This window comes from Wallemia mellicola (assembly GCF_000263375.1).
Source record: "Wallemia mellicola CBS 633.66 unplaced genomic scaffold WALSEscaffold_6, whole genome shotgun sequence".
Classification (NCBI taxonomy): domain Eukaryota; kingdom Fungi; phylum Basidiomycota; class Wallemiomycetes; order Wallemiales; family Wallemiaceae; genus Wallemia; species Wallemia mellicola.
In genome coordinates, this window is record NW_006531963.1 from 58,729 (window position 1) to 70,390 (window position 11,662).

An 11,662-nucleotide genomic window follows, 5' to 3' on the forward strand; every position below is an offset into this window, starting at 1 on the left:
TGGTTGAGAGTAAGAATGATGCAATAAAAATAATGCTACAAGTTTTTGAAATTAAAAATATCTATTTATCGCCGTTGATAGCAAGCGTATGCGACTATTATTTTGTTAGCTTGATAAACTTTGAAGAAAAACTTCACTCACGTTCATATCCAGAGAACTCATAATTTATTCTATCCGTACGTTTGTAATTATCTAATAAACGATTGCTGAACTCGTTTGATGGTCTAAAGTCTAATTCTTCCTCGTCATTTGTTCCGACAAACAACGTTGATGAGAGTTTACCAGGGTTGAATATTTTTACAACGCGTTGAACTAAATCTCTCAATTGAGCGCTGTTTTTATAACTAGCGTTTGTTTCGAATGAGGCATAGGATATACCGTCTTCCGGTGTGACGTGAATGGTGAAGTAGCGATCGTTGTTATCTCCATCAGTCCAAGTAGCGTTGCTAGAGTATCCACACGGCTGGAATAAGAATGCGTCTAATGAAATATCCGGGAAGAGTTTAGAAATGCCGAGCTTATCAGATAATTTCTGACCTGCTAAGTGACCAGATTCACCATCGACTGAGTAGAAATCTTTACAGCTTTCTGGATGTAACTGTGTCATCAAAATCTCTAAAGTTGTATCAGGGGAGCTATCAGGCGGCGGCTTGATCGCTTCCTCTTTTGATGACATGTAAAGCAACCAATGATCACCGTTCATCTTACCGACGGTGTAAGCTGAACCGTTGTCAAAGTATTTGTTGAGAACATCGACCTCCTGATGCCAGTCCCTGTGTGGACCTCTCTGACGCTCTGGGAACATGAAGGTCTTACGGGAGTAGAAAACCTGTTCAACATGGTCTAAATGAGCGACTTCTCTAGCGATTTCTAAGATTCTCTCTAACCCTAACAAGAGGGTAGTTGTACCGCAAGTTTTCAAGATTAATCTGTGTGGTGCGATGAATAGACTGGATTCTGAGAGAAGGTATGCATCGTTTGATTGACCATTGATAACGGACAAAACCTGACAGTTCACCAAATCTAACATCGTCTCCCAAGTTTTCCTATCGACCAAACGCAAACCCTTCTTAGGACCTTCGCCGGGAATAGAATCTGGATGGCTAGCGAACCAGATTTCTAACAATTTCTCCGGACCTTCAAATGGACCATTCTGATCATTTGTATCATTTTCATTAATAATTATATTTTTTGTCATTAAAGGTATGACATAACCAAATTTTTTTAGAATATATTTTTTCTCGTCACACAACTATCGCGTCTACTCTAACGCGCTTCTTTTATCAACTCGCGGTTAAAAAAACAAAAATGGGTTTGGCAAGGACGCCACCAAAGTTGCAATTCAAGAGAGACGGTAGTTTTGATCAAGAAGTAGACGATCACTTGAGAGATATCCAGCCAGACAATCAGTTAGAAAGCCTTCCTGTTGAGAGAGACATCACTCCTACTACAAATGAAGACGTTGAATATCTCAAGAGACAAGTTAATATGCTCTCTACTCGTAATAAAGAGTTAACACAGTCCAAGTTTGATTTGCAACTCCTACTTGAGAATACCTTGAATGAAGAGAGAAATGCTAGGAAATTAGAATCAGATGCTATGATTGCTCATATTAATAAACAACGCGATTTACATAAGACCACATTAGGAAAGTGGAAGAATGAATTGGCTATACAGACAGCCAATAGAGAGGAAATCGAAAGACGATACCTAGCCACAGAGGAGGAATTAGACAACACATTGGACCAACTAGATAGTCTAAAGGATAATGTCTCTAGTTTGGAAGCTAAAATTTCTGAAATTGAAACATCACACAAAAAAGAACTCGATAAACATAAGAAAGATTTCAAAATACTAGAAGAGAAGCGTAAAAAAGATGCTGCAGCCTATGAAGAAAAGATTGTGACCTTGAAAGACCAATCGAATAGAAAGGACCTAGATAGGAAGATCCAACGTTATCAGGTGGGTACGGTGGCAATTCAGAAATACCCTCTCTAACTCCCCATAGGCTAAGATAGACTCCCTAGAAACAGACGTCGACACCCTCAAAGACAAGCTCGAAACCGCGAAAGAAGATCAAGCCGAACTCGAGCAAGCAGATGCAACTATCTCTGACCTCAGAAGATCCCTCGAGAAAGCTCAAAAGGAGGCTAAATCCTCAAAATCAGATAGATCACTTGAGAGGAAGTTGAAATCTGCAGAGAATGAGTGTGATCGGTTGAAAGATGATTTGAGACATCTTGAAAATTCCATCGATAGGCGTGTTAGAGATAAAATCGAAGAACTAAACGAGGGTTTAGATGTTAGAGTAAGTGAGCTGTTGAGTTCATAAGAGCACCCTAATAACACCTTCTAGACACTTCAAAAGCAACTCAACAAGCAGAAGGACAAAGCTGCTACCATCCTCGCTGATCTCAAGGAAGCTGAAAAGTCTCGCATGCGTGCTGAGAAGGAAATCAAACTACTCAAGGAAGACACTAGCACTGCTGATGAAGAACGCGAGAGAGCAGACAGGGCGGAAAGGAAAGTGAAGAAGCTCGAGCAGCAATTGCAAGAAGCTACTAGAAGGGTAAGTGAAGAGCCTTGAACCGAATGCCCCTAACTTTCACATTTCTAGAAGGACGACAGTGACGACGAACCAGTCAGACCTAAGTTATCTAAGAAGCCAACAAAGTCAAGTATAATTGAATCAGATGACGATATCGAAGAAGAGCGACCATCAAAGTCGTCCAAACTTGCCCAAAGAAAGAAACGCAGGTCGGAGACCGATGACGAGGAGATTGAGCCTCCAAAAGCGAAGCGTCCAACCAAGGATGCATCCAGTAAGGAGAGCAAACGCGCTCCTAGAGAAAGAGAGAGAGAAAGAGAAGAACCACCAAAGAAAAGCAAAAAGAAACTTAATATCTTCGGTGGTGATCCTGCTATGCCACAAAAGTCCGGCGCTGATAATGGCGTATTCGGTTTGCCTGATATACTCTCACCTGTTAAATCCAAGTCTGCAGCTGCAAAACCTGCAATAGGTAGGGGACCTTTTGCTTAAATAATGGAACCTAATATAATTAATCTCTGTATATGTTGTTCAGTTAGTGTACTCTTATAATGTATAAATATAATTCGCGCTTTTGCTAAATTAATTTCGTCATCACTCTCAACAATCATTAATAATAATGTCTCAAAAAGTATTTTATATTACAGGTGAGCTTTTTTGGTCTTGTTTGTTTGAAAATAACAGAAACAGGTTCATCATCCGGTTTCGGTAGATTCCTCACCAATGAGCTTGCAAAACGTGGCCATAAGGTTATTGCAACAGCTAGAACTATTAGTAAGATAAACGATCTGTCTAATGGGGACAATATTAAAGTGCAACAATTGGATGTAACTGATTCCCCAGACATTATCGAGAAGAAAGTAAAGGAAGCAATAAACTTCTTTGGTAGAGTCGATGTATTAGTAAACAATGCTGGTTATTCCCAAGCTGGTGGGTCTTTGTTACTTCTCACTATAAAAGCCCCCTAATCTAGATTAGGATGTTTCGAGGAACTCACAGATGAGGAAATCAGAAAGCAGTTCGACACCAACGTATTCGGTCCTGTTAAATTAACAAAGGCATTTTTGCCATATTTTAGAAGCACACAGACCGAAAGCGTAATCTGTGCTATCAGTTCGGCAGTCGGTATCACTGCTTTACCTTTGATAAGCGCATATTCATCAAGTAAATTCGCGTTAGAAGGCTTTTTTGAAGGCCTTGATGGCGAAATTAGAGGATCTGATTTACCAATAAGAGTATCAATAATCGAACCAGGTATGTTCAAGACAGATTTCATCAGTAATGTCCAAAAAGCACAAACTCAAATTGGACAATACGATTCACTTAGGCAACAATCAATGACTAGGATGGTTGAAACTCTTTCTAAAGCTGGTGACGCAGCTATTGGTGCAAAACTCATAGCTGATGCTCTCCTCAAAGAAGGTTTTGCAGCTAACAAGGACATTCCCCTCAGGTTGCCAATTGGTACTGATAGTGTAGAAACTTCAGTCTCAAAATTCAAGCAAACTTCAGATATTTTCAGTGAATGGAGGCCATTCGCAGCTGAATCAGATCCAAAGGCATAAGTAGTCTAAATCTATTTGTTACATTACTACAATAAAGCATCCCGCATCTATTGAGTGCTGGTTGCGTGAAGTGGAAGATCGCGTGAGCTGCTACCAACGAAGAAGGTGTATTCACCTGATGGGAGAACCCACATCTGCTTGTTGGTGTCCCATACGCTAAGATCCTTGAGACGGAGGTCAAAGGTGACTTGCTGACTTTCTCCACTCTTGAGCTTCTTGACTTTCTCGAAACCGCGTAATTGACGGGGTGGTTGTCCTTCTCCTGGGAAGGAAACGTAGAGTTGGGCAACTTCTGATCCCTCGACATCACCAGTGTTGCTTACAGTTGCTGTAACAGCCTTGACGACATCGTACAAGCTCTTACCCTCTCCGAATCCCTCGAATGGTTCATTCGTAGCTTGAATCTCCTTATCATCCTTCTTGTAAGTATCCTCAACTGAGATGTCTGAGAATCCGAATGTGGTGTATGACAAACCGAAACCAAATTCATAACGTGGTTCGATGTTGTGCTTGTCGAACCATTTGTAGTCAATCAAGAGACCCTCAGTGAAGTCTGCTTGTGGTTCTTTGACAGCATCGCTGACAACGGTGTTTGGTGGGTAGTCATCGAGTGATTTACCCCATGTGAATGGTAATTTACCTGATGGTGAGACATCACCAAACAATACTGGTACAACCGAGCTACCGGTCTCTTGACCAGGGTAGTAGGATTCAACGATAGCGGTGACATTCTCATTGTTGACCCATTTTTCAATATCAACTACACCAGGAGTATGTAAGACAAGGATAACGTTAGAAGAGCTGTTAACAGCAGCATCAATCAAGCTAGCTTGTTCTTCTACGATGTTAATATCATGTCTATCCGCTTCCTCTTTTGCCCAATTATTAACAAAGACAAGAGTAGCGTCAGATCTTGGTACGATTTTCTGGATAGTAGTGTCGTCATTCTTGAGAGCGTATGAAAATTCAGTTCCATCAGCTTGAGTGCGTTGCTTGAGTGCCTCTAATGGAGTTGTAATATATGGCGGTATAGTGTATCCTGATCCACCACCCATGGTCAATGTTCCATTGAAATTGCCCATTGGACATTCAGTACCATCATCACCACAGCCATCTGGACCAAGCGCGTTGCTTGCAAGATCAGATCCTAAAGCGACAAGGCGTTCTGGCTTGTTGAGTGGTAAACCACCTGTGTTCTTCAGTAAAGTTACAGACTCTGTGCCAATTTCACGAATAAGATCAGCTGTATCTGCTTGTCTGACATTTCTGTATCCGTTTTCATCCTTGAGATTGTATTTGTTACCGTTGAAAACAATTTCAGGTGGTGTATTCTCGGAATCTTGACCAAGCCAGTAGTATGGAGTGAGTAATCTAATTGCTGCATCGGTTACCCTCTCTTCTGGAACAGAACCGTCCTTTACAAGGTCAGCAAGGCCGCCCCAGAAGTGACCCATGGTACCGTTGAAACCAACACCCGGAGCAGAGAAATCGAGACCATTAGTAGCTGACTCAATATCGTGGTGTACTCCACCCCAATCACTAACGACAGCACCTTGGAAGTTAAGCTCTGTCTTGAGAAGGTGATTTTGTGTGTAAGCATTGTTACATGCGTGTGTACCATTCACATCGTTGTATGAACACATGATATGTGCTGAACCTGCTCTAATAGCTTCAGCAAATGGTGCCATATAAACTTCATGTGTGGTGACATCATCGATGTTCGATGAAATTGGTTCTTGTTCAAGTACTGGGAAGACATCGTCTTGCTGAGATGTGTTGTAAGGATGTCTGAAGGTTTCTTGCTCATAGCCGATCCAATGCTTACTACGAATACGTCAGTCGATGATAATAAATGAGAATTTTCACCTACGTTGTAGCGGCGACATGACTATCTTGGAGACCAAGAACGGAAAGGTATGAATAAACACCATTAGCATAAGGATCTGGATATGATCCCTCCCAGTTTCTACCACCAAGTGGTGATCTACCAATTGGACCAGCTGATACAGGAGCCAGTGCGATATGAATTCCTTGGTCAAAGAACTCCTGACCCATGCGTTTAGAACGCTGGTAGATAAGGTCTCTATCCCAGGTAGCTGCTGCTGCTTGACCAACAGGGAATTGGGAGATACCCTTAATCGGTCTTGGACCGGTTGGACCATCCCTTGCACCATATTAGAATGCTACTCATAAATATAAGAACACTCACATCATACACAATTGTGGAATTCCTAAACGCTCAGCACCGGCAGATGTACCGACACATCTACCTTCTTGAGAAGTAATCAAAGCAGCCTTCTCTTCTATGCTCATTTGTGAAACAATCTCTTCTGCTTGTTTAAAAGCATCTGCCCATGCTTTACCACCATTTGCTAATGGCGGTGGGTAGACATTTGGATCATTGTTTTCTCTAGTGTTTGATGCATCGATTTCGTCTTCCTGACGACTGACGACGCGAGAATTGACTACTGTCAGTCCGACAGCTAGTGTAAGTAGCGTTGTAAATTTCATTTCTATTGTAAAGAAACAAGAGAGACTCAAAGTGGATTTATATTGGTTGGGTACATATTATCACACCTGACCCCATTAAGACAAATGTGACCTCAACACTTTAGCCTTATCCGTACCTTTGTACCTCGGAGAGAAATTACCGCTTTCCTAGTTAAGGAGGAGGTTGAGTATAAGTCACATGACCCGGAGGTAATGTGATTAGAACTCTTAGATGTTATGGGCGTTTATTGTTTTAACCTGCATGCATATTAGATCATCCTGACCGCTTATCAAAATAAGATCTACGGAATCAACTTCCGTGACGCGCTTAATTGTTTATGTTTATAGTGATCAACCCAAAGACAATAGAGTACGATGCATGGATGGAATTGAAGTATAGTATACGCTATAATTCCTATAAGATTGTCATATTCCTCAAAGTCGTTAGTCCGACATAATCGCTGAGAGTTTAAGTTAGTCAGCCAAACGCGACTCGTGACACTCACTCGAACCAAGCTTTCAGAAGAAAAAAATTCGTCAAGTTAATGTCATTCTTGAGCATCTATGTATGTTAAAGGTACCTCCTAATCTTTAGTCTACCCACAAGATCAGTTAAAATTTTGCTACTGACGTTAGAGCATATATGCAAAGTACTATAACATTGTATCAGTGAAGCAGATGATCTTGACAAATTATACTTGGAGTTAAGGGGTATAGTGTCGACTAGGATATCTGCAAATGTGATTAACTTTCTTGTCGGATTTGTGTTCAGGTTCTTAAGCACTTCAGCGAAGCCACATAAAGCAGAGAACAGGACAGCATCGTTACAGTTGCTTTTATATTAGTAGTGAGAGATATGATCGATGTGGCACCTACTAAAGCGTGATGCAGCGTTTCACTATTGAGTCAAAGTTCAGCGAAGTGGACCATGTAGCATACATTGCAGATATGATCGCTACTTCAGAGAGATTAGTGTCAATAAGCCTGGTTATCTTTGCTAATTCGGCGTCTATTAGATGTTTAATGGAAATCGGAGGCTTTATCAGACACAACACTCACATCTGGTCATCAGGTGAATAAAGTATCCCAAACATCCTCTAAGCTCGTCGATATAGCACTAATGTGTGTTAGCCGCATTACTTTGCAGCCAAGTACCCACGTTTGTATTTCTATGCATGCGCTCAAGTCTCTCGACGAATGTAACCACCATGGACACTCTGTCTGGAGATAAAGCATCACAAAGTTGCATTTGCAAAGCTGCTACGGCATCCTTTTTATTATTATTAGACCGATTATCGGAGGACGGAATCCAACTACCTGGTACGCCTGCACTTCAGCCTAATTTGGGTTTAACAATGCATTTTGGTAAAAAAAATCTCACCAATAAAAATAAATTGAAATGCTGGGTATTATGAAAGCTGTTGCAATTTAGATGTGCACGCTCCATCAACCAAAACTCCCTCAGCTCATCCTCAACAACATCAAACTGCCAGCGGCCTAAGCAATGAACTACTGTCGCACAATGTGACGCGTGGAGCCACAAAAGGTATTCAGTTGAGGTTTCTTGAAGTCTTGGTGGTTGACATGCAGATGTATCCATGTTTATGAAGATATCATTACTTTGTTGCGGATCCCCTGGTATTGTTGACTCAACCGGTATGTCAGGAAGATGCGTATTTCTGCGTTCATCATGATTCTCCACTCTATCCTTTTCTACGCGTGTCTTGAAGGTAATTCCACAATCTACATATAAGCCGATGTCGAGTATGCAGCATTATGCCTACAATGGTAAGTGCTGATCTCGCGTTTACCAATTCTCTTGATTTTTAATCCTGGAAATTGCTTAATGACGAGCTATAAAGGTGTAAAGCTCTTATGATAGCAAGACAAAGCGACCCCACCTTTCCAAAAGACCTGCTGGACAATGATTCGAGGCTATTGGATTCGCAGTAGTCATGGTACGATTGAAACATTCGCTGGCGTGGTACAGAGGCTACATTGGTGTTACAGTCTGACGGAATATCAACTAGAACGTACCCTCTTCACAGGGTATATAGCTATCAGTGAGCCTGATAGCCTGTTATTATGTATGTCATGGAATAGGGTAACCTACCAGGCTATTGCGATATCAAACTTATTGATTGGTCTAGAAGCGCTAAGAGAGAATAGCAAATCTACGTCATTGGCCTACGGGTCAATATTTCCTAGAACAGTAGATGGTATAATGTTTTTATCAAGAAGCTGACGTTTGTTTCCTACCAAATCGCTATCGGAACCCGATAGGGTGTGGCGCTCGTTGTTTGTGTTGTCGTAGTTTGAATACATACCTAGTCTGCTTATTTTATAATTGACTCTTCGTTGAGCGAGTTGAAACACGAGAAAAAAAGCCAAGAAACTCTCGATTGGAGGCAAAGGGAGAGGAAAATTTTGACCTTTAGGATATTTGAAATGCAATTAATTTTAAAATATTTCGAGTACAATTTATACGTAAAACGTTTGTCAAATGAGATGCAGAAAATCGTGAGAAGAAATCTATGCGACGTAATTGAAGACGTCCCTACCAGCATCGAGATTCCGCTCAAGGTAGTCTTTCTCAAGGAGTGCTTCAATTGCCTGCAAATAATCGTTAGATTGTCATAGTTGAAAAACATTTTCCACCTCACCTTCTTAATGTCAGAAACCTTTGGCGAGAATCTTGACTGAACGATCGTAATGACCTCCTGTATGAGGTTTTGGTATTTGAGCGTCTTTCTGGCCTTCATGATTCTTACTACAGCAGCCTGGATTTCAAATTTGCGGTCCTCATCGACGGTCTTAAGGACATCATTTGATTCCTGCTTGACGTCTGCCTTGATTGGCTGATTGAGTTGTACCCTAATCTTTTTAGATTTGAAGTTGAAATTGAGATCATAAGTATCCTCATCTTGGAGCAGGACCTTCGATTTGACGAGAGTGGCTAAAGTTTGCTTGAGGAGTGCGTCGTTCAAGTTCGTCGCAGCCTTAAGCTCATCATATCTCAAGCTGTCGTGTTCGTTGTATTGGACAAGGATTGATAATTGGAATGTAGAGCAAAGGAATATGTAAGGCTGGTTCAAATGTGTAGTTTTGAGTTCATTCTTTGATGTGTTGTAAAGCCACATGAGCTTACGTCCAGAGTGTTGACTGTTGTAATACTGATTAAATCTTTCGAAAGTTGCTTGTAATTCTGAAGGAATGTTGAATGGAGTGTTTTGTGGGTTCATTGGCCAGAAGTTGGTTGCCAAGACCTTAATGTCAAAGTCTACATCCAACTCTGATGCATCGTGAGTTTGTGACATGCGTTCATTGAATGAGTTTGTAAGTTCTTTGGAGATTGATATATCTGTGAACATTCTTTGAAGTTTGTTCGTGTATTCGAATCCACAGGCATCTTTGAGTTTTCCAATCATTGAGGATTCACCGTCATCGGATGCTGATGTACCGCTGACAAGACGTTTTGCAAGCATCTTTGTGTAGAACTTCTGGAAAACGTCCTTATCCTCAATGTATTTAAATAACGTCATAACTTGATCGAGTGCATCCTCGAGTTCTGCTTCTTCAGTTTGCTTGTTACCCTTCTTGAGCAATGAGTCGGCGTGTTTTGCGATAAGTTCAGGCGATTTTGTGGTTGATGTTCCTGTTGCTGCATTTCTGTTGACAATCTCTCTACATGCTTTATCAAGAGCTGCTGAGAAACCGGACTCAGACTTGAAAGCATTCTTGACAGTCAATGAGCACTTCTTGTGGACTTCAAGGAGGGCGTCAACGTATGCCTTTGGTTCCAGGTCACCCTTTTCAGCCTCCTTTTCTTTTTTGACTGGTGCATCCTTCTTTGCTTCTACAGCATTACCGTAGACCTTTTCGATTGCAGCCAAACCAGTACGCTTGACGTGCTCTTCGAATTTTTTACGGAGGAATTCCAAAGCATCGACACGTGCGAGGAGTGTGTAGATGCGATTGAGGTCGTCTTCCTTGTCGTATTCCAACAAGTTGACAAATTCATCCTTCATGATCTCCATATGGTCGGAAACAAGTGCATTTTCACATGCTGAGATGAGCCTCTTCCTTGAACTTGCGTGGAGGTATACGTCAACGCGTGCCTCTTCTTCAGCTAGGCGTTCTTCACATTTTTTAAGATAATCTGTGACACTATTGGCTGCTACGAATGCTTCAGATTCTGCTTTGTAGTATATTTCAGTCGCGTGAATGAATGGAGATTCGAAATGGAGTTGGTAGATATCCAGATTCTGCTTGCTGCTGTCACCTTCATCGAGACCAAGTGAGACTAAAGACTCGACAACTTTTTTAATGAGAGTAGTTTCAACTGTTTCACCATTCCTCTGTCTCTCGATTTGTTTTAAGAGTGCAGAAACGAGCTTTGAATGTTGATCCTGTATTGGCAAGAAGAAGGAGGACCTCCATTGTACCAAAGCTAGCGTATAAACGTTATATACGTTCTTGCGTCCCTCATCTTTCTCGCGTTTAACCCAGTGTTTGTTGAGGTAGCTAAACAGACGATCCACGTAGGATGCAGCTGTCGTGAACCTATCCCATTCGGCTGCGTAGTATTGTAATAGCTGTAAATCGTAGAGACTATCTGAGTTCTCCTTTACAATCTTCAGATGGCTGGTGAGGTACTTTATCAGATTGGAGTACAAATCTGAACCCATGAGATTAGCGCCCGCTGTTCTGCCTGTACCGAGTGGTTCGGTACCAATGTGCATTCTTGAGCTAGTACAGTACTGTGAGGGTGTGAGATGTCATAAGATGTAATGTGCGTATACCGACATTGTAGGAAGTTGTGTACAAACTCATATACTTAGAATACGTCATTCCATCGCGTAGCCTAATTAAAATCAGTATTAGATTCTGAATAGCTGCTGTTTACGGACCTCGTCATTATATGATCAATACCCTCCTCTAAAAACGCCCAAGTAGATTTTAGATCATTTGCTGGTGGTACCGCGATCTGTTCATTTTTATTTACCGGCTTGCTCGACCATGAGGACATCGTCGTTTGAGTTCAAGGAATATCTCTCAC

At 41.4% G+C, this 11,662-nt stretch overlaps 6 protein-coding genes across 6 annotated transcripts; 2 read left to right on the forward strand and 4 right to left on the reverse strand.

Annotated features, from left to right (window-relative positions):
- Positions 1–2: 2 nt before the first annotated feature.
- Positions 3–1,147, reverse strand: WALSEDRAFT_44591 (S-adenosylmethionine decarboxylase). Its single transcript, XM_006957452.1, has 2 exons — positions 142–1,147; positions 3–94 (listed from the first exon to the last, which is right to left on the reverse strand). Exons 1-2 carry the CDS (start codon positions 1,028–1,030, stop codon positions 66–68), a joined length of 918 nt encoding a protein of 305 aa, XP_006957514.1. The 5' UTR covers positions 1,031–1,147; the 3' UTR covers positions 3–65.
- A 117-nt stretch (positions 1,148–1,264) lies between these two features.
- Positions 1,265–3,119, forward strand: WALSEDRAFT_59970 (hypothetical protein). Its single transcript, XM_006957453.1, has 4 exons — positions 1,265–1,962; positions 2,009–2,308; positions 2,357–2,569; positions 2,618–3,119. Exons 1-4 carry the CDS (start codon positions 1,309–1,311, stop codon positions 3,038–3,040), a joined length of 1,590 nt encoding a protein of 529 aa, XP_006957515.1. The 5' UTR covers positions 1,265–1,308; the 3' UTR covers positions 3,041–3,119.
- Positions 3,120–3,148: 29 nt separating this feature from the next.
- Positions 3,149–4,158, forward strand: WALSEDRAFT_59971 (NAD(P)-binding protein). The gene is made up of 3 exons (XM_006957454.1): positions 3,149–3,195; positions 3,239–3,478; positions 3,527–4,158. The coding sequence occupies exons 1-3, from the start codon at positions 3,168–3,170 to the stop codon at positions 4,111–4,113; spliced, it is 855 nt and encodes a 284-aa protein (XP_006957516.1). The 5' UTR covers positions 3,149–3,167; the 3' UTR covers positions 4,114–4,158.
- On the reverse strand, positions 4,112–8,733 carry WALSEDRAFT_59972 (glycoside hydrolase). Its single transcript, XM_006957455.1, has 10 exons — positions 7,985–8,733; positions 7,921–7,941; positions 7,763–7,873; positions 7,663–7,720; positions 7,480–7,612; positions 7,208–7,436; positions 7,110–7,165; positions 6,323–7,064; positions 5,984–6,277; positions 4,112–5,937 (listed from the first exon to the last, which is right to left on the reverse strand). The coding sequence occupies exons 8-10, from the start codon at positions 6,622–6,624 to the stop codon at positions 4,161–4,163; spliced, it is 2,373 nt and encodes a 790-aa protein (XP_006957517.1). The 5' UTR covers positions 6,625–7,064; positions 7,110–7,165; positions 7,208–7,436; positions 7,480–7,612; positions 7,663–7,720; positions 7,763–7,873; positions 7,921–7,941; positions 7,985–8,733; the 3' UTR covers positions 4,112–4,160.
- WALSEDRAFT_63463 (hypothetical protein) lies at positions 7,019–8,928 on the reverse strand (the record flags this gene model as incomplete). Its single annotated transcript, XM_006957456.1, has 13 exons — positions 7,019–7,064; positions 7,110–7,165; positions 7,208–7,436; positions 7,480–7,612; positions 7,663–7,720; positions 7,763–7,873; positions 7,921–7,941; positions 7,985–8,238; positions 8,388–8,457; positions 8,505–8,596; positions 8,641–8,672; positions 8,717–8,749; positions 8,795–8,928. The coding sequence occupies 13 exons, from the start codon at positions 8,926–8,928 to the stop codon at positions 7,019–7,021; spliced, it is 1,269 nt and encodes a 422-aa protein (XP_006957518.1).
- Positions 8,929–9,036: 108 nt separating this feature from the next.
- WALSEDRAFT_44603 (Cullin-domain-containing protein) lies at positions 9,037–11,660 on the reverse strand. Its single transcript, XM_006957457.1, has 4 exons — positions 11,514–11,660; positions 11,410–11,467; positions 9,267–11,363; positions 9,037–9,216 (listed from the first exon to the last, which is right to left on the reverse strand). Exons 1-4 carry the CDS (start codon positions 11,630–11,632, stop codon positions 9,136–9,138), a joined length of 2,355 nt encoding a protein of 784 aa, XP_006957519.1. The 5' UTR covers positions 11,633–11,660; the 3' UTR covers positions 9,037–9,135.
- Positions 11,661–11,662: the final 2 nt, after the last annotated feature.